This window comes from Lentinula edodes (assembly GCF_021015755.1).
Source record: "Lentinula edodes strain Le(Bin) 0899 ss11 chromosome Unknown C8R40scaffold_77, whole genome shotgun sequence".
NCBI lineage: Eukaryota > Fungi > Basidiomycota > Agaricomycetes > Agaricales > Omphalotaceae > Lentinula > Lentinula edodes.
In genome coordinates, this window is record NW_025764383.1 from 103,522 (window position 1) to 125,290 (window position 21,769).

Genomic DNA, 21,769 nt, shown 5'->3' on the forward strand with positions numbered 1-21,769 from the left:
GACAGAAGCTTTGCTCAGCAAATCTGAATCAATGTTTGCCAAGGAAATTAACAGAGGATGGGCAACTCGGTTTCCTGTAATTACAGAGACAGTTGTTTTGTCGGAGGACAGAATGGTGCCTAACAGAGTTGCCCCTTCGGGAAGTTGGCTCTACGTCTTCTTTCACTTCAAGTTTCTAGATTTCAAGTGTTGAAGCTCAGCTCACCTGCATCTCCCAAGCTCTTGTTCCAGATAACCAAGAGTCGTAGACGCGGACCAATTTCCTAGAATCTTCGAATATTTGCAGAGGACTGAAGTTGAGAGCATCACATATCAAAGGACTCTTCATTAGATCTTGTAGGACTTCTACTGCATCTCTATAATAAAGAACTATAGGTGTTCTGGAGGGATAGAGCGGTAAAGTTTTCATAGTTTTTGACTTCCAACAGGGGACAGGAGGAAGAAGATCTGTAAGATCATGTAATCTTTGCACGGTGTTGAATGATAGATTATTTCTTCTTGTCTAGGGTTATGACAGTTCAGTTTAGCTAAATTTATTAAAGGAACACCTACAAGTTCAAGCTGGAGATAGCTATCGATTTCAAGCATAGAAAGCGAAGAATTGAGCAGAAAGCTAGCAGTTTCCCACTCTGGCCTAGAGGCAAAGGGGTAAGAACTCGTCAAGGTGTACAGGAATGGGAGATTAGTGAGCCTTTTTCCTGTCTATGTTCTTGTTATTTACTTATTATCTGCAGGTGCTATTCTCCAACACCGTAAAACCACTAACCCTGATTGGCCGCGCAATGGGGACATATTCTATTGGAGGAAAAACAGTAGGGCAGGATTTCGAGAGGGTTGGGATTACCTGGTTTCCTGGAAGGGTTGGGGAGACAATTTCAATGAGTGAGTTATACAATTTTTGCTTTGAGTATGCCCTCAACCTTTTTTCTTCAAGATGGGTTTACGAAAGAGATTTATTTGCGGAGGACATGAAAGACGAATATTGGAGACAATCAGGCCAAAATAGATGGATCAACCTTCGACGTCCCAGAGTTTAATTCTTATCTAGAACGATCTTGTACCGCTCAGAACAAAATACGGAAAGCAATACAAAGTACTCCTTAGTACCCCTCTCTATAACTACCAGTCTTACCAACTCAAGAGAATCAGATGAGAGCTTTGCATTAAGTTAAGGCTTCATGGGTTGTTTTGGGAAGTGTATCTCCCCTCATCTCTCAGTCCGACATCCTTGTTTTGGGAAAAGATGTTGAAACAGCACGTAACATTTGAAATATCATGTACTCGAGGTCGAAACGCGTACTTCTCAGCCTCCACCCTTCTAATCTGCTCCAATTCGGCCTTACGATCGCAGACTTCAACGAGCGAGTTCTTTGGCTAGTTTAGGGGATCAGACTAACGCACAAATATAACTCAAGTAAAAACACTAGCTACCTCTTTGTTGTGGCCGTAGAGAACGCCTCATCGATAAACACGATCGACCCCTCAGCAGGCTCGATCCGCACATCGAGGTCTCTGTGATGAGCGCCGGACGTGATATAGCTCTCGATTGAGGCAGGGGTAAATACTGTATTCCCTATGGTTCCTTCTGTTGAATTGAGGGCGTTCATCCACCTCAAGCGCGTGATAGAGTTTTTGAACTATAGGAGAAGCTAGCTTTAGTACATCCCAGGAGAGAGCGGATCGGGATGGAGCCGGGTTCTGAGTGGATGAAGTCGAGGTGGAGGAAGACGAAGTTGCTGATCCGAAGGTAGGAGAAGGAAGATTCAGAAGGGCGGAGAGACGGCGATGGGAAGGTGAACCTGAGTTCAGATAATTGGCGAGTAATAACGAAGACAACGGCTCAAACAAAACAACGTACCTCCATTTCCCACTGGGACCACCAACGCGCTGACGATCACTTTACCTGCCAAAACCTCCTTACTTTCCCCAGTCCCAACGGCCTGGATCCAAGTCACGACCACCTAATCCCATCCTCAACACATCCATTTCGCTCTCGACTACCTGTAACGTGCTCCGGAGGGCCTCCCTTTGGGCTCGTGCTTCTCTCAACTCTTCCTAAAGATCCTGCTGCTGCCGCTGGAGCTTTGAGGTGTCAGCGTGAAGTTTGTGTTCAGTTGCGGCCAGGTTGTTTGCCTAAGTAGAGCAAGGGTAAAAACGAAATCGCAAAGGAGGACGTTTGAGTTTCCAAAGCTTCGATATCTTGCCGTAAATTGTCGAGACTATTAGCGTTGGTTACGTCGTCTGGTTCTCCAGCAAGACTGCCTCCACCGGCTAATAGCGAAACGCTCGAGGACGATTCGGTACAACGTCGTCCCGGGAGATTTCCTATCATCGGACTCGCAGTATTGTTTCCAACGACAGGAGTTTGTGGACGGCTAGTATTCGTAAACCGTGAGTCTTGGGGTGCAGGAGCTGGCTGGGGAGTAGGGGGAGGAGGTATTGCCGTTGGTTGTGTGGTACTTTCCGACGCAGGAAGAGGAGGTGAAGATGGTGGTGAGGTTCCTGGAATTGGAGCTTCACCGTCCTGCACACCTCTAATTGGGTTTTGCGGGTCTCGTTGGCAGGGGTGTTGGTGCCCGTTGCTGTTGCGCGGTTCCACCACGTTGAGGGCGGGATTGAGGATTGGGTGGGAAGAGCGACATCTGATTCGTGAATTGGGGTGGGTGGGGTAATTGGAGTAGGTGGAGTGATTGACCCAGGTGAGGATGGATAATCTAAAATGTCGTCGTCGTAGGAGGCGGTGAATGAGGATGAGGAGGATGGGGATGAGGATGAGGATGGGGATAAAGGTTCCGCATGCCATATCGAACTTAGATCAACGTCAACCTAATCTCTCCACCCACCCCAATAGAACTCTCTTAGCTTCGTCTCGCTCCCGCGCTGGGTCTTGTCAATGAGCGGGCGCACGTGGTGTGTCCATGAGGGTGGGGGGTTAGAGTGGGAGAATTGCGGCGGGAGATAGAGTGTAAGACCTGGGTCAAAATGGGTCTTAGGGTAGGTTTTGGTATGTGGAGGTTTATGTTGTAGCATGCTAGGAGCAGGCTGGAGCTCGAAGGGAGCTACGAGAACCGCGACCGAGGACGGGAATGACCTAGTAGTGGTTGGAACGACGAGAGGGTGACCCTTGAGGGGTTCCTAGGAGGTCCAGGGAGGTCCCTAATGCGTAGGGAGGTTCAGGAAGAGTGCGGAACCGTACGATATTGCGTAGTAGGAGTTGTACTCGCTAGAACGTCAATATAGGATCGAGTAGGTAGTTTATGCAACTGGGTCTCGAGGGTGTAAGCTCCCGAGAAGGGATACGCCAGGGAGGGTAGGTCCCTGGGGGCTAGGTTTGAGGATGGTCGTCCTCGAGTGTGGGAGGTGGTAACGGAGAAGCAATACGTAGTTCGACGTGAGGGGTAGCTTCGACGTTACCTAGATCGAGGTCCCGAAGCTTACGAAGTAGCTAGGGAGCTTCTGGGAGGTTTGGGGAAGGGTAGCTCACCAAGCGGGTAGGCGTTGGGGAGCTTTAGTAATGTTCGAGGGAGCTCGGAGACTCACTCGGAAGGCTTAGACTTGAAGTAAAAGTGTATATTCGATCGTATAGACGATCAGAGAGACAATAGACAGTAGTAGAGAGAAACAGAGGTAGAGAAACAGAGAGTAGAGAGAATTCCGTATAGGTAGCAGGTACAAAGGGACAGGGACTGGACCTATGTAAAGGGTGTGTGTTCAAAATATACCAAGCTGGGGCTTCAGGACATTGCGGCATTACTTAAATAGGTACGGGAAGTGAACAAGGGAACATCTGGAGGCATGAGGTAGCTAATCGGAGGGAGGGAGGTAATCGAGATTAATACTTAAAGGGGTTATCGGCTAGAGGGTTTTCGTACGCGTGTCGGGGTGAAGGATGTTTGGGTAGCTGCGTCAGAAATACTTGGGGAGGTGTCTGGTGGTACTTGGGGAGGTGCAGAGGACATACGGGAGGTGGGTAGGACGTATGGTAACGTGCGGTGGGTACTGGGACTGGTCTGGTTGTAGCCAGGGCATGACATAGAGAGGGAGGTGGAGGAGTGGAAGGAGGAGTGAGCGGAGCATCCATAGTCGTACTCGTAGGCTTCGCATCCACCTCGACCTCCCACGGATGCACAGACATCCCATTCGTCGCGAACACGATCGCTGGGGGGACAGTTATGCGGCCGTGTTTGAAGCTGATCCGGGAGACGGCAATGGTGTGGAGCTTGACTCCGTTGGGGTCGTTTGATTCGTGCATTGGTAGTGTATATGAAGATGAATTGGAGGAGGGTGCCGGTGATAGTGGTGATAATGATTGGACAAGGGGAGTCGGAGGTTGGATGAGTATACGGGGGATGTTTGTATTCTTGGGTTTCGGAGTTTTGGAGTTCGACTTTGTGTTCGTTTTCTCTGATCTGGCAACGGTAACGAATCGACAGACGATGTAACACTATACACGAAATGAAATCAAAATCGAAGGGGATTAGAGAAAGATGACAACTTTTGTATCAATCAAAGGAATCGTTGGAAACTCACCCATTTCTCATCCCACGCACCGATGCTGAGGCGGATTTGGTATTTGGAGAAGAGGGGAAGTTTGTTGATGAAGTGGAAGTGGGTTGCTGAATGAGTAGATAGGGATGAATGGAAGGAAGCAAGTTTGAGAGATAAATAAATCGAATCCGAGTCAGATATCCATATCAACAACAAAAGAACTTTTTAAGACGTACAAGACAATGCCACATGTCCGCCCACACGTAGAAACTGAGGAAACAACTCTCGTCACGTCCAATTTGACTTGACTCTTACGTCGGTTCAAGCCGAATAAGCTGTGGCTAACAAACCGACCAGCTCTCCAACTCTACCCATACACCTATCCAACGCCATCCGCAGATCGTCCTCCCGTCCGTGAGTGTTGACTCTCCGCAAGTCGTGTAACTCGTCCTTGACTGACAAGAAGAATCCTCCATCTTTTGCTATAAAGACTTTTCTCGTAGAGCCCTGAGCGTTAATCCTGCCAAATTCATTGACTGGTCTAGATTTAGACAGAACGTTGTTGGTTGGAGCTCGTCGTTGAGTGCCTTTGAGTGAATCAAATTTTTGGCCTGCGGAAGGTGAAGTGGAAGGGAACATTGTTTGCATGGGTATAGCTACTCCTGAAGATTATTACATGTTGTACCACAAATGAATTATTGAGACTGACCATGCTCTAGAGATTCAATAGATACATGTCGAGCGTAGTAGAAGAGCGTAGAAGTAACTTTCTCCAAGCTAAAGATAGGCAGGAAATTAATCGTGACCTGTTCGAATTGTCGACGAGTACGATTCGCCCAAGCGGCGGCGTGATATAAGGTGTTGCCAGACGTCAAGAACTTGCGAGAGAGTTCTTCGTAGTAATTGGCCATCGTTGTCGATTGTATTGTTAACGAAGAGGAAGCGTGTGCCGATCGAGCCCCGGAGCCAGCACCGGAAGCTGCGTTGGCAGTAACGGAACCACCAGCTCCAGCGGCAGTAGTGCCAACAAGGGAAGGAGTGGTAGTCGCAGCAGCGCCAGCAACGGTATTCAAAGGCTGAACGATCTGCGGCGTTGAATTTGCGGCGGCGTTGTTCAGGAGCAGGGAGCCTCGCTCGGGCATGCAAGCCGGCAGGGCTTCCAGGGTGCTGTGCTTCGCAAAGATAACGAATTTGGGAAGGGAGGTTTTGGTTACACGCCAAAGTGCCACAAACGAACCACCTCAATCAACTTCCTAATATCATCCATCTCATTCCAACTCTCCAACTCAACCCTCCTTACGTGGCTCCCAAAACGATGGAGATTAACGAAGAATAGAGGGTTTTTTGTTTCCGAGGACAACAGTTTGGCGCCTTTGGTTGTTTCGAAACGTCTTGGTCCGGTTTCGTTTGGGCACGCGAGGGTCGTGCTGGCTGTGTCCCGGTGGGCTCTGGGTTCGCAGGGCGTGGGAGGGAGTTCGATAAAAACACAATGTGTTTGTGGGGGGTGGATGAATTGAGGGTAGAACTGATGTCGAGGTGGAGGACCTCGATGTTGGGATGTGCGGAGAGGAAGGTGCTGGCGGCAGAAAGATTGATGGAGGAGGAAGAAACAGAGATAAGCAAGTGTGAGAGAGGTGAGAGAAGGCCAACGACCAAATAAGAAGAGGTCGTCGGCTGAGAGGAGGGTTTGAGATGAGGAAGAACGCGGGCCGCAACTTAAGCGCCCGCCGGATTTGGAGCGACACGTTATTTGTCACGAAGCGGCAGAGGCGGAGTGACTAACGGAGCGGGAAAGCGGAGCGACTAAGCAGAACGGCGAGGTGGAGCAACTGGACAAGGCAACAAGGCGGAGCGACTGAGCAGAACGGCGGCAGGCTGGTCCCAGATAATGACAGAGATATATTGAGTATCGTAGTCATAGGTAATAATAAGTAAGCACATACCTGGTCCCAGATAATGACAGAGAGGTCAAGATAAGGGATCAGGCTGTGGAGGGTTGGCTATATATACATAATCCGGTCTGCGAGAAACAACGATGTAATACTGTACAGTTTAGGAACAAGGAAGGTGGCGGAAGCCAGTAGAAGGAGAAGATGGGTCAGGTGGATCAGTAATCGATGGGGTTTGACAGTGATGGGATGATGTATCGTACAAGTAAAGGCGTCGAGACGGTGAGAAAAGGAAAATGATAGGGGCTGCATACTTTATGACATTACCCCCCTCCTTATGACCATTGTCCTCGATGGTCAAGGTTTTCCCGCCGTTGGGTGTTTTTTATGAAAGGCCCGAACAATTTTTGGTGCTCGACTGAGGTTGGCTGCGGGTTCCCAAGAGTTGTGCCCTGCGTCGTAACCTTTCCACTTAACCAAATATTCCATCTTCTTCCATCGAACCCGGCTGTCTAAGATCTCCTCTACTTCGTATTCCGGTTCATCTTTATCCTCTAAGTATACCGGCTCTGGTGGTGTTGGTATTTCGCCATTAATGGAGTTACCTTTCCAGGGGTATAGTTTATCCACATGGAAAACGGGATGGAGGCGATCTAGGGATAGGGGAAGGTCAAGGCAGTAGTCTAAAGGGCCAATTTTCTCCAGAATGCGATAAGGGCCAAGCTGGAAATGGGTACTGACCAAGTCAAGTGTCCCATGTAGTCCGGGGTGTCCTGCAGTTGGATGGTCATGGCATTGACGGAGTACCTCAGTGCATAGGTCATCGTTTGCTGGTACGTATACTCGACCTCGGTAGTAGACCAACCCATTGTCCTCTTCCCATTTGGCTATCCCATTGGCCAAGCGCTGTAGTCCGTGCTCTTTGACTGTTTTGAGACCCTCCAATACCTGTGCCTCCCGTTCTGAGGCTTTCCGGATACGATCCTCTAAGGGGTTCTGTAGGATCGAAGCTGCAATTTTTACGAAGTGGCCAGGTTTAAGGACTGTCTGTTGTCGGTTATCATCGCTGTCCGATACATGATGAACTGCCATGCGGGAGAGAGCATCAGCTTGGGTGTTTACTCTACCAGGGCGGTGGATCATATGAAAGTCAAACCGTGACAGATAGAGGGCCCATCGGGCTTGTCGGCGGGTGAGGTCTTGTGCAGTGCGCCAGAATTCGAGGTTCGAATGGTCCGTAATGATGTCGAATGGTTGAGGGAGTCCTTCTAGAAAGTTCCTCCAATCCTTCAGTGCTTCAATGATAGCAAGCATTTCTCAATCGTAGATTTCGTAGTTCCGTTCCGCTGGCTGCATGGATGCCGATCTGAAGGCTACTGGATGCCATTGGCCATCGTCTTGCTTCTGCATAAGGGCGCCTCCCGTGGCAAAGCCTGATGCGTCTACCTCGATTCGAGTAGGCCTGTCTGGTGTCCATAGAGCAAGGATCGGTGCGGAGATGAAGGCTTCTCGAAGGGTATCAAATGCTTTCTGTCGAGCGTCGGTCCAGGTAAAGCTGGTGTCTTTCTTCGTCAGGTCGTTCAGAGGTCGTGCTATTTTGGCAAAATTCCGGATAAAGCATCGGTAGAAGTTTGCAAATCCCAAGAACCCTCGTAGTTCCCGAAGGTTAGTAGGGACTGGCCAGTCACGAACAGCCGCTACTTTTACTGGATCCATTCTCACCTCCCCTTCTGAGATGATGAGTCCGAGGTATTCAATCTGTTGTTGTTCAAATTCGCATTTTTCGGGTCGTAGGTAGAGGTCGTGCTTTTCTAACCGAGTTAATACTTCCTGTACCATTCGTCGGTATTCCTCGAGATCGTTACTGAAGATAAGGATGTCATCTAGGTAGACTGCCACCTTGCCGGCTGCAATGAGATCAGCAAATATAGCATTCATAAGTGCTTGGAACGTGGCAGGGGAATTTGTGAGACCAAAGAACATGACCTTAGGCTCGAACAAGCCTCGGGTTGTTGCAAACGCGCCTTTCCATTCATGCCCCTTCTTAATCCGTATGTTATTGTAACCCCAGCGGACATCAAACTTCGTGAAGTATCTTGCTCCCTGAAGTCGGCTAATGATGTCAGCAACTAATGGGAGAGGGTATCGGTTCTTCACAGTGTACTCGTTCAGTTTCCGGTAGTCTTGTACAAAACGGAGTTTCCCATCCTTCTTCTTTACGAAGAAGACCAGTGATGAGATTGGTGATTTTGAGGGAACGATATAGCCTTTCCGTAGGTTTTCTTCTAGGAAACGATCCAACTCCTCCTGCTCGTTTAGGGACATGGGATAAATCTTGGTACGCATGGTTGCCGGTGCTCCAGGTACGAGATCAATCGCATGGTCCCAAGGTTGGTGGGCAGGTAATCGTTCGGAGGCGGATTCTGAGAAAACCTTCTTGAAATCACGATACTGCTCAGGGACCATTTCTTCGAAGGTTTTAACGGGTTTGTCTCGGTTGGCTTCCTCTGCTAGCTGCTGGGAGTAAGTGAATCCTGCGGCGCACCAGACTTCCTCCATCTGTTCCTCTAGGATTCCTGCTTTTACCCATGCCCGGCGAGTTTTATGATTGGCTCGAATTCGGTGTATTGGTGGTTCTTCCACCGCTGCTGATTCACTTGGTTCAAGGGTCGCTTCTAGTGGCACCTCAATGTGGGGGTTTTCTGCGGGAGGTTCCAGTTCCGGGAGTTCGAGGATCGGGGTTTCTGTGTGAGTGGCGGCTAGATGAGAGTACAAGATCTCCTCGTCTGGGACTTCTTCTATCGTTACTCGAGGAGGCTTTACTGAAAGTCGTTCTTTCTCCCAATCAATCTCCGGATTTACCTTCCGTAGCCAGGGGAGTCCAAGGATGATGTCTTCACCTCCTAGGTTGGTGATCAGAAAGTCCATCCATCGCTCTTGATTATCCACTGTGAGTGCTAGACGTGCAAAATGGGTTATCCGTCCAGCTCGGTTAGGTGTTCCATCGATATTAAAAACGTGGATCGGTTTATGGAGGGGTGCACATCTTACATGGTTCCGGGTGACAAAGTCTTGGTTTAAAAACAGGGCGGTAGCTCCACAGTCTACCATGGCTGCAGTTGTTATACTGTGATTCCTTCCTCTTAGTCTCGCATGAATTCGGAAATGTGGGGAAGTAGAGTTTAATTCCCGGATCAACGATATTGTACATGATGGGTGCGAGTCATACGAGGAAGTAGCGAACATAACAAACTGATTATGGGGTACTCTTGGTGCAGCCGAAGCGGGTACCCTCTTTAAAAACCCCGTTGAAAGCCAGAGGACGAGGAGGACATAGCGTTAGCACGATCAAGTAATTCCCTTATTTGACCAATCTGATTGGAAAAGTCCTGGTTAGGGGGGCTCGGAGTAGCAGTTACGGGTGCAGGAGCAGATGTTGGGGTCGAGGACGCGATTTGGACGGATTCGTTTGGGAATAGGGAGAATGGCGCGGGTCCCGTAGCGGATATCTGTTGGCGTCGAGGTTGCTGGCGTCGGCCTCGGTCTCGTCCGAGTCCCATGAATTTGTCTTGGCAAACTGCTTCCAGATGTCCTCGACGTCCACAGTAGCGGCAGGTGGTTTCTCGGTGTGGGCAGTTTTGCTTGACATGACCTTGGGCACCGCAGCCGAAGCATCGTCCTCGCATGCGAGCTAGGAATGCTTCCCTAGTATTCCCATTACTGGTGTGGGTTGCGTCAATGTCCATAGCGTGGGGGTCAGCAGGGGTAGTAAGAGCGGTATGCGTGGGAGGGTATCCAGAGTTCCGGCCAGTCATGGTGGGATCGTGCAGGTAGACATCCACCGATATGGCCCGTTTGATTGCCTCCTTCAGAGTCGGAGCAATTCCTTGGGCAATGTTTACGGTGATGAGGTGTTGTCGGATCTCTGGGAGTAATGCAGTGAAGAAACGTTCCCGCAAGTCAATATCAGACATTTCAGTCCGATCTCCGATATCCTTGAACTTCTGAGCGAATTCCGCAACTGTCTGTCCTTTACTTTGCCTGAGATTCTTGATCTCGCTACGGGCTTCCATACCTGGGTCCATTGGTTCGAACCGTTGGCTAAATTCCTTCAGAAACGCCTCCCAATTTCCTCCGAAAGGGGGATTTTCCGCATTGAAATGTAGCAGATGGGGAGTTGCCCAATCTCCGGCACTTTCTGTGAAGAAACCCAAGGCGGACTTGATGAGTTTTACTTGGCTTTTGGCGAGATCCGGTTGTTCTGACGCCCAATTCTGGAACTGAGCCATGAAGCGATGGGCTTCAGCGCCATCTTTACCCTTGAAAACCTCGGGTTTGTTCATGCTTGACTTACAGGATGAGCGTTCCTCCATAGCTGTAGCAAGGTTAGCTACTTGTCTGATGAGCTGAGCCATGAGATCCTCCGCAGAGGTGTTTGGGGCAGGCGGGATAGGAGTCGACATGATGGGAGTAGGCAATCGGGGCTGGGGAATTGGCAGGAAGGTTATATTGCTCACAGTGAGTGGCTCTCGGATTGAGTTCGAAAGAGCGTTGGGGCAAGGTTGAGACTGGCAGTCGCGCCAAGTATCGTCGTTGTTATGGGCGTGAGCTTGGTCTCTGGGGTCAAGTGCGTGCGGGAGTGCGGAGCAGTCTATACTGGCAACAGGTGTTTCAGAGTCGGGCGGAACTGGGGAAGACGTGGTGTCTATAGACCCTGCAAGGACAACCTTATCGGTAGGCTGTCAGTGCAGTAATGGATCTTGACCTAATGTCACAAAGCGGCAGAGGCGGAGTGACTAACGGAGCGGGAAAGCGGAGCGACTAAGCAGAACGGCGAGGCGGAGCAACTGGACAAGGCAACAAGGCGGAGCGACTGAGCAGAACGGCGGCAGGCTGGTCCCAGATAATGACAGAGATATATTGAGTATCGTAGTCATAGGTAATAATAAGTAAGCACATACCTGGTCCCAGATAATGACAGAGAGGTCAAGATAAGGGATCAGGCTGTGGAGGGTTGGCTATATATACATAATCCGGTCTGCGAGAAACAACGATGTAATACTGTACAGTTTAGGAACAAGGAAGGTGGCGGAAGCCAGTAGAAGGAGAAGATGGGTCAGGTGGATCAGTAATCGATGGGGTTTGACAGTGATGGGATGATGTATCGTACAAGTAAAGGCGTCGAGATGGTGAGAAAAGGAAAATGATAGGGGCTGCATACTTTATGACATTATCCTAGAACACTTAGCTCCAAATCCGGCGGGCGCTTAAAGTTTCATCTTGGAGCTTTTCCCTCCGCTCTTCCGAAGCAACTTAGGAAGTAAGATATACTTGAAGATTGGAAAGAAAAGTAAGGTTTCACTTTTATCTTGGAATGTTTGGCTGGTAAACTTTGCTTATTCCTAGACTTTTGCCTCATAGTAATGACTATTTTAAAATTATCTGCTGCTCAGACTTTAGTCCTGCAGAGTTATCTTGCTAGAGAAGAAGGACTTCCTCCTGCTCTGCAAGAGGTTCTTGCAGCTCTTCCTTCTAGTAGAGCTGGTCCTCAACCTGTTTCTCCCTCTTCCTGGCCTGTAAGTTAGTTTCCCTTTGTTGCCAAGATTGAAAACTAAACATACAGTTTTTTTAGTTGAGACAGGTGTTCTGTCCTAGTTGTGGTCCAAGCCTCAAGGGGAAAGCAAGACAAAATCTCTCACTCACCCTGCCTACTCCCAAATACTGTGAAGTTAGCATTGAGGCTAGAATGGAAGGCTCCAACTCAGATACACAGAAGCCCTCGGAGTCTCTAACTTGCCTACCTTCTCCCCAGCCTGCATCTCCCCCTCCTTCTCTGCCTTCCCAGCCACCCTCCGAAACGCCTGACCAGAGCCCCTCCCAAACACCTTTTGAGACGCCTCACGGAACGCCCTGTGAATCGCCTCTCGAGACACGTTTCGAGGCACTTCTTGAATCGCGTTTTGAGATGCCTCGTGAATCATGTTTCGAGATGCCCCGTCAATCGCATTTCGAGACGCCTCTCAAGATGCCCTGTGAATCGCCTCTCGAGACGCCTCGTGAATCGCGTTTCGAGATGCCTCTCGAGACGCCCTGTGAATCGCCTCTCGAGACGCGTTTCGAGGCACTTCTCGAATCGCGTTTTGAGATGCCTCGTGAATCGCGTTTCGAGATGCCCCGTCAATCGCATTTCGAGATGCCTCTAGAGACGCCCCGTCAATCGCGCTTCGAGTCGCGTTTCGAGTCGCCTCTTGAGATGCCTTTCGAGACGCCTCACGAAAGTCCGTCTGAGACGCATTTTGAATCGCCTGACGAAACACCTTACCAGGCTCCTCCCAAAACACCTCTTGAAACGCCTTACAAGCCATATTCTCTGCAGTTGCTTTCCCCATCGCCCCCCTGTCAACTGGCACCTTCCACGCCTTCATCTGCATCTACTCTTTCTCAGTCTCTGCCTGGGTCCCCTCTGAAGGATCAGCCTCCCCCAAGCAACAGAGATTCCCAGCCCTTGAAGAGAAAGCGTACTAAGAAAAATCCAGGGAGAACACCTGGAGGAGGATTCGAGGATCCAGGACCAGTTGCCTGTCCTAGGAAAAGCGTTAGAGCCAAAAAAAGGAGGAGAACCGATACCTATGACTACGAGGACAACACAAGGAGCCGATTTGCTACAGGAAATGTAGCGGCCGAACCTTCGAAGGATGTTTCAGTAGACCTTACCACCCAATTGGCTAGGATTTCTTTTGGCACCCAGACTACTGTCGGTCACGTAGATTATTCAAGCTGGGTATCGGGTCTGAAGGCAATCATGGAAGGGACTTTAGACAACGTTAAGGACTTGGCAGTTTCCTCTTTACTCAACATTGCCCGTCGCTGTGACCTAGCTTCCAAGGTTGACGGAACTGCTCGGTTTGTTCGAATGTTGAATGAACTTTATTTCGCGGCCAAAGTTAACAGGTGAGGTTTGAAAATATTTTAGGAAATATCTCTAACAGGTCAGCTTTCTAGCCGCCTGAATTTGATGAGATTGAAGGATAATAGTCGTCGGCCTAAGCCTACAGAAATATACAAGTCTCTCCAAACTCATAGTATTCCTGAACATAAGAGCCGCAATTTTATGTCTGCAGGTAGCCGATGGGCCTTTTTAGCCAACGCTGGTAAGCGCTAAGTTGATATTCTCTATCCTTGGACTAAGTGTGAGGCATAGGCTCCCTTTACTTACTGCTAGTAATCGCCTTCAAAGGAGAAGATGAATATTTCCGCAAGAAAGCCTCAGTAACTGTTATACAAGCCTTGTGCAACAAGGTTAGAGCTCCTAGTTCATCAGGTGGAGAATTTCCTATTTGCTCTGGTTCTGAGAACTCTTCTTATTAGAACATTCACTTATAGGACTTGCGGGAGATATTATTAGACTCAACCTGATTCCTGTTCTGGCAAATCTTCAAAAAGAAATTCCTATCTCAATTCCTACTCTATACCATGGCTCTTTACTGAGGAATCTTGGTTTATCACCTACCTTTGATTGCGTAGATCTAAGAGTGAGCGACAATTATTTTGGATCTTTTTTTTTCCAGTGAGTAACTTTCTGATTTATTTACGCTATATACTAACTTTAAAGTCCCAGTACGTTTAGATCTCTTCCAAGAGATTGGGAAGCTTGGAAGGCATTTGAGCACTTTCCTCAAACTGACGATCATTTTATAAGCACCGCCTACCTTGAGAGAAGATTTCTTCTTTTTTCACCTAACGAAATTGAAGCTGCTCAAGCTCCCTCTGCAGTTTCTGAGATATCATCAGCAGAGGAAGAGCTTCATATTCAGACTCTCTCCTCTCCTCCTCTCCACATAGTTTTTGATCGCATGGGTTTCCAGGCTCAAGATACTGCCGGCGCGCATCAAGTACTTCAAGCTCCCTATAAACCCTATAAAACAAAGGAACCTTTTCCCAAGGATTACGGGGGTAGAAGCCGTTGGACAGAAAAAGAAAGATATTCAGCTCTAAATTGTATCGTACCAAGCTCTTTGGAAAATTACGCCCAAGAGGTGAGATATCTTGTTTGCTTGGTTGAACTCCGAGGGATAATCAAATCTTTTAGATGAATAGGCGTTTCGATAGCTTGGGACAGCTCTCCGATACCCGTTATCTCAAACTTGATAGAAAAATTATTGAAGGGTAAGAATTCAACCTTTTGGCCTAGATCTTCTGTCTCACAGGACTATAGAAAAGTTGTTCAAGTTTTCGATGATAACAAAGATTTGTTATATACCCTGGATACTACTATGCCAGCGCATCTGAGGGAGAGTCTGGAAATAGCCATACAAGCTTGCTTATCAGGCACCTCCGCTCAATTCAAGAGTCAGGAACCTTCCTCCTCAGTTGAAACTGCTTCCTTTTCATCTCTGCACTTCACCAATCAGACGCAATATTTGACTCACGTAAGTTTTCTGTTTTAGTCTCTAGAATCTCCCCAACTTTCATCCAACCAGGGTTACGACGCTCCTAAAGATATTCATCCTTTGTACCTGATCAATGCAGAAGGGGGAAGGATGAATCATAGTCAACTTCTATGTCATCCTTCTGAAGACATTCAGAAACTATCTGGGCCTTACGCGGATCTTAAACAGAGTTTGGAGGGAGTGCTACGTTGGGTAGTTGAGAAGGTAAGCTTGCTTTTTACTTTTCTAGCCTGGTTATTTGACAAAACCTTAGGTTTTGCTCATCCATCCTCACATCTTTCAAGAACTTGTGGCTTCGGTGGATGTCCTCCCCTTGCAAGACACATCTCCCGTCTCTCCTTTTACCAGCATCGTGTTTAACATCAATGTTGGAACTCTGGCGCACTGTGACCAGAACGACAAATCTGCTTGCATTTGTATAACTGTGGGTAACCCCAAAGGAGGAGAATTAGCCTTGTACGAACCGCGCCTATTACTAGATACTCAGAACGGAGATGTAGTGGTTTTTTTTTCTGATAAAATCACTCATTTCAATCTACCTTACAGCGGTACTAGGGGATCTATAGTTGTTCATGGGGATAAAACAGGAGCATTGTATCAAAAAGACGGTTTTGGCTGGTTCGAAAATATTTATTTTAATTAATTAGGTAGTTTGTGCTTACCCAAGAGAGTCTATATAGTTTGTTTATATCTGTTGAGTAAGCTTACTCCTTAGACGCTGACTCCTCAGACATTTACCCTTACCTTGCAATGGACCAGGACACTATTTTTCTCCAAAATTCCTCTTCTTTTTCTTCTTACCATCCTTGGGTCGACAGTACTCATGAAACTCACGAAACTCTGGTAAGAATTTGATTCCTAGAGGTAAGTTAACAAGCTAATTATTCTAGACGGAGAAAGAATCTAGTTATCTCCTAAGGATAGCTGATGCTCAACAAACTTTATGTGCTACCGAGCAAGCAGCTTTAGATCAGAAAATTCAAATAACTAAGCTTATACTGGAACTTCACCTCTGTCGCCAAAACAAACTTCGTTTAGAAAACTCTAAAGCTAGGAGAACAGCCTTGGATATGCAAGAGATCTTGAACGAATACGGGAAAAGTGGTGAGAATCCATATTTCAAACATTTTTTGTCAGGCGTTCAAGGATTGTACTCTTTAGATGGCTCTTCTCACCAGCCCAAGACTTATCCTGCTACGGCTCCAAGCTCTCCTCCCTCCATGAGACTGGATATTGGTGACGATAGCGATGACGATAGCGATAACGATAGCGATAGCGATATGGGTAGTGAAGCTTACAGAGGAAATGACCGTGATATGGATGAGCCTTGGGAAGAGAACACTGAAACAACTTCCACGAATGAGGGAAAGGACCAGAATACAGAAATTCTTTACTTGGATCAAGGTATTTTATTTTATTTGTTTGAGTTTTGTTTTGACGAGCTACTTTAGGACTCAGAGTGTTCCAATATGGAGGTGCTACAGGAGGGCTTGTATTGGATTGAGAGACGAAATTTGTACTTTGAATAAGATTTTTTTGTCTCTATTTTATACTAGGCAAGTTTGTACTAAAGACATTATCTGGGGAAAGTGAGGAGCGGAGCAAGTCGAGAATTGTGGGTCCAATTGTACACATTACGTTTTTCTGCTTTCTTTACTGTTGTCGCTTTCTCTTCTCTGCTATCGCTTTCTCTTTACTGTTTTCACTTTCACTCGCTTCTTATGAGTAAACAGCCTGACAAGAATTCAAAGTCTTCTTTGCCTAGTACATTTCTTTTTTCTACCTTCCAAACGTTCAGCTAAGGTATTTTATACAGAGGTGATTTTCACGAAGTTTTTTCGGGAAACTATTCTGAAAAGATTTAGAGGTCTAGTAGTAGAACAACTAAGGGTAAAGGGGGACATGCCAACCAAATGCTTGAGGCAGCTGACAAGATGTCACTTCCTCAACGTTCCTCCTCTCAAGGTCCCAATACAGTTTTCTCTGACGATGCTGCTTCAAATCCTATGGCCCCTCCCTTAGAAAAACCAGTATGTTCTTACCAGTAGTGTTTCTTATATTGATCTGGCTATCTATTCAGAAACGGGGACGAGGAAGTAGGGGAGGCAAGTCAACCACTCAAAGTAAAGGACGAAAAACTTCTTCTGAGCAGCCCCCTACTCCCAAGTCTCTGCCTACGATTTCTCCAACTACGGTTTCTCCTACCTCTGGATATCCTCCCCCTCTTCCTTCCATGGGTCGTCAAGTGCCTCTTCCATCAAAGGCCCCCATTTCCGAAGCTATTCGAAGAGAACAATCGGATATTGTAAAGGTTTTATCTTTTTACCAACTAAATCTTCCATTAACTAACTTAATAGAATCATAATCAATTTAACTCTTCTTTTTTCCGAGGTAAACTAAATTGACTTCTACTTGTCTGCTTACAATATTTTGTCGAAGGCTGGACTACTCAAAATTTTTCAAATTCTGTTGTGACTGTGCCTGGTGGTAATGCTCCCTTAGGTCTGGAAGAAAATCGTACGAATCTCCATCTTCCTGACAATATTTGGGGAGGGGGAGGGGGAAGCGGAGAGACACAGGGTGTAGAAGATTTTTCTGGACCTTTTGCCCCCCGAGAAGGTAACTTGGGATACAGAAGTACAGGTCCTAGCGATGTAGAACCCAGTTATAACAACCAATACAGTTGGGGACAGCCGGGAAATTACAGGGAAAGTTATGAGAATTATGGCGCAGATAATAGAGGAGGAGGTTACAGGCAAAATTACCACGAAGGAAACTTGGGGATGCAGGGTGGAGGCTACGAGGGGAACTTAGGAAATCAAGGCAGAGACTACGGAGGATCTTACGGAGGATCTTATGGAGGATTTTACGGGGAAGGTTATAAAGGTCCTGATAGCGGTTATGGGGGGTATAACAGAGGCCTTTATCAAAACTTCGAAAGAAACTATCCTGGTGGAAGAGGATACGACCATTTTTCTCAGTCTCGTTCCTTACAGGGGTTTATCAAAGACGACAGAGGTATCAAAGGTTTGGAAGTAGCAGAGAGTGCTAGGACAGGTTTCCAAGAAGCTACCCATCTCGGTACCGCTCAAGCTTCAGAAGTAGCTCAGAGGGGAGTTTCTTCTATTACAGAAAAGCTCAGAGAACCCACTGCCGAAGGAAGGTCTTTTTATTCTTATGTTAGATATGGAGGTCTAATTGCCCTTTTAGATTCTGAAAAAGCAAGAAAGTCTTTGGTTGGTAAAACTGAGCCTACTCTCTCTCCCTTGTTAACCCAATTTCTAGCTTGAAGGGGAGGCTGACCCTGCCACTGATTTTATCAAGAAGCGCAAGCGAAATTTTCCCAAGCCACCTGATCCTCTAGTTCTCAAAAGTCACGCTAAAAGCCAGATATCTGCTACCGAGGAAGATTTTGAGGAGGAGGAACAGGCGGAGTTTGAGCACGATCCTGACGCAGACGAGGAAGAAAACGAGGAGGAGAACCTTGGAGATGAAGATAGTACTTTAACTTCGCGGGAATATAAACGTGAGCAGTTTCTTACTCAGACGTTGTTCGAGCTTAAACTTTGAGGTTTTAGGCCATGCTTCTACAGCACCCCAGTCTGATTTTTACTCGCCATCTTATTCAGCAGCATCAGGTTCTCATTTACGGCTTGGAGCCATTTCCCGTGCAGTTTCCCGTCCAGTTTCTTGTCCAGTTTCCCGTCCAGTTTCTCGTGCAGTTTCTCGTGCAGTTTCTTGTGCAGTCTCCCGTCCAGTTTCCCGTGCAGTTTCTCTTGCAGTCTCTCGTGCAGTTTCACGTCCAGTTTCACGTCCAGTTTCTCCTTTGCCTACACGGCCTGCTTCACCAGATTTAGTCAATTCTTCTTTGTCCAAAGGTCTGTTTGTTCTATTACCCCTGCGATATTACAATTTCTCTGAAATTTTTCCAATATAGGTCTGTTTCGGTAAGATTCAATATGGGTTATTTAATAACTTTCTGCAGACGCCGAAGACACCGAAGATGCCCCAGAAGCAGCAAATCCTGCCAATTCCAAAGGTATATTTATTTTCATATTTTACTTTGCCTTATATTTTACTTGCCTAGGTCATAAATCTAGAGCTAACTCTACCAATGATCCTACAAAGCTTCTTTTTTACACACCTCAAGCAAAAAAAGTAATTGCGGGCTCTCAGTTATATATGCACCGGGCTATGGTTCTCCAAGGTCCTTTTTTAACGATGGAGAACCATGAAGCTCTACTCCTTGATTGTCTGGATCGATCAATAAAGGAAAGAGGGGAGAAAGGACTCCATGTTGAAGCAGGTGCTTAATTTTCTATTTTTTCATGATTCAAATTGATTATTTGCTTTATTTGTTAGGATACATCGACAAACACAAGGGAGATATCATTGTATTTGTGAGTTATTTGCTAGTATTTCTAATTCTTTCTTACTTTGTGTGATATACTAGTTGTATAAAAGCCAAAGTAGTTTCAGAAATACGCTGAAGAGACTAGCAGAACCGATAGTCATTAGTCAATATGGACTACCTTTACCCAGGGACCAGGAGCCAAGTACAGGAATTAACTCTTCTCAACTGGGAGAACTTACAACTGCGTATGTGAGCAAGCTTTTGGAGAAGAGTTTCTTCTTGCAAGATGGAAGAGACGCCAACGTAATACGCTATTATAGCCTTCTTAGTCTTCCTAGATGACGTCTAATAATTTTGTTCGTATTAGGGCCGAGTCAACAACTTCGCTCACCCCTGCCTCAAGGAAGTGGTGAAAGTTTTATTTTATACCGGTAACAAGGCTTTAGCAAAAACCTTCCCCAAAGATTTTGGGGCAGAGGTACCTCATGGTGCCATTGTTCTAGCTTCCATGCTTGTTGAGTTGACTGTTATTAATCGTATCTGCAGCAATATTTTGACCCCTTTATATTTCAGATTTGATACTGTATTTCCAAATACGAAGATGGTCCCAAGCCCCGGACTATCGATTTTACCACAGCTTCAAATCTCGAGTATCACAGGCTCTATTCCGATATGATTACAGCTATGCTAGGGGAACCTTATCATTCTTCCAAGTTCAAAACAAATCTAAGGTCCTGGGTGTCCAGTTTTGGGTCAGTTTCATGGTTTAATAGGTGCTTTGTAACTGACCGCTACTTTAGTATGGAAGCTAACTTGGAGCAGGGCAAGACTACCCGTATGAAACATATAGATCTTTCATGAACTGGACAGGTAAATTTATCCTTATCAGAAGGCTTTTAGCTTACGGTTTCTCCCAGAACTCACCAGTCCAAGTAGCCCGATACAATCAGACGGAATACAGATTGCAGAGAAGCGATGATAACAAAGAGAAAAGGGATCAGCATGTAGGTAAGATACTGGCAAGCCTTGGAGATGGAAGGCGGAAAAGGAGGAGAGGAATTTGGAAGGCAGAAAGGGCGGGAGTGAGGGCGGGAATGAGGGCGGAGACAAGGGCGGGAGCGGAATCGGGGGCACAATTTGTAAATACTGCCAAATATGGAATGATTATTGTGAATACTCCAAGCATTTGAAAGCAGTTTCAAGTTTGATGGCAAAGCTAAAAACTGCTGACTGTTTTACGTTCTGTACAAGTAGAATTTCCAAAGCTTTCCCGAGCGCTCTCCAGCTAGTATCCTTTCTTTCAATGCTTTCAGTGCTTTCGATGCTGGGAAATGCTGGGAAATGCTCTCAAGAGCTGGAGAACATCGCCCAGGTTTTGCAGATGTAGCGTTGATCACACTCTGGGGTGAGAAGGAGGGTCAAGCTCCTTCGGAAGAATCCCATCTCCTGCAAATACTGGATCACACCATGGCACTGTTTCAAGCCACCGACATTATCTGCCGTTATACAATGACACGCCATCGGATAGAAACATTCAGGGACCTTCTCAAACAATGGGTTGACGGTCTTTACAAGTTTCATCCCCATACAGTATTCCACAAGAAACGAACGAATGTTCATGTTGCTTTCCATCTTTATGACTTTCTCCTCCTTTTTGGCCCAGTACTTTCATGGTGGTGCTTCCCTTTCGAACGTTTGATTGGTACTCTGCAAAAGATCAATACAAACAATCATATTGGAGGTTCCCCCAATCCTTCTGTTTTCGTGGGCTTAACAGACTGATGAATTTTCAGGCGAAATGGAAGCCACAATTCTGAAGTCTTACGTTAAGAGTGCGACTCTTAGAAGGTGGCTCAATCGGAAGGATTGTCCTGAGCTTGTCCATGCACTCAAACGCCTCTTCAACAAGGCATTCAAATCAGATTCGAAGCAGCTCATGGTCGAAGAACCACCCACTACCATGTCATCAGACTCAAGGGATTGTGCACATTACACTTTTGGGGGTGTGAATTACTCTCGGGCTTCAGCTCATCTCGGTAACAGTCTAGTACTGTTTTATCCTTCAATAGATAAGCAGCCAGTAGCTGGAAGTATTCAAAGAATAGAGCTCTCAAATGGACAGCCGTTTTTCCACATTGTATTACAGCAGCCACTCCCTCCCAACAAGCATGACCCTTTTCGGCGTTTTCCCCATTTCTTTGGGACGACGTACTCTTCCAAAATGAGTCTTTCTCCTCCTATCAGAGTTCATGCCTCAAATATACTATCGCATGCTGCTCGATTTCAATTCTCAGAGGATCGTTCCGTCATACTGAACTTGTCACGAGTGAGAGTTATCTACCTCGGATTCTACTATTCTATTGACTCTTCAAGCTTAGGAGTAAATCATGCGTCGGTATATTATTCAGCGTATCATATCGTGGGTTCAGAACGACGTTGGTGGCCTCATTTAGTGGCCTCATCTTTGGGTAGTATAAAAAATAATTTCTTGCAATCATACTTGTTGCAAAAGACATTGACGTTATCCAATGTGCGTTGCATCAATGTGACCATGCTCTCCTGCCAACAACGACCTGAAACGCCCTTGA

The 21,769-nt window shown here is 46.8% G+C and overlaps 3 protein-coding genes across 3 annotated transcripts; 2 read left to right on the forward strand and 1 right to left on the reverse strand.

The window, feature by feature from the left end:
• Window positions 1–3: 3 nt before the first annotated feature.
• C8R40DRAFT_1009432 (uncharacterized protein) lies at window positions 4–487 on the reverse strand (the record flags this gene model as incomplete). The annotated part of the gene is made up of 2 exons (XM_046222837.1): window positions 4–150; window positions 206–487. Coding segments are annotated over 2 exons (429 nt in total), but the record flags the coding sequence as incomplete, so codon positions are not given.
• A 14,157-nt stretch (window positions 488–14,644) lies between these two features.
• On the forward strand, window positions 14,645–15,212 carry C8R40DRAFT_1008870 (uncharacterized protein; the record flags this gene model as incomplete). The annotated part of the gene is made up of 3 exons (XM_046222828.1): window positions 14,645–14,806; window positions 14,858–15,031; window positions 15,081–15,212. Coding segments are annotated over 3 exons (468 nt in total), but the record flags the coding sequence as incomplete, so codon positions are not given.
• A 5,664-nt stretch (window positions 15,213–20,876) lies between these two features.
• C8R40DRAFT_1029254 (uncharacterized protein) lies at window positions 20,877–21,507 on the forward strand (the record flags this gene model as incomplete). The annotated part of the gene is made up of 2 exons (XM_046223122.1): window positions 20,877–20,922; window positions 20,975–21,507. Coding segments are annotated over 2 exons (579 nt in total), but the record flags the coding sequence as incomplete, so codon positions are not given.
• Window positions 21,508–21,769: the final 262 nt, after the last annotated feature.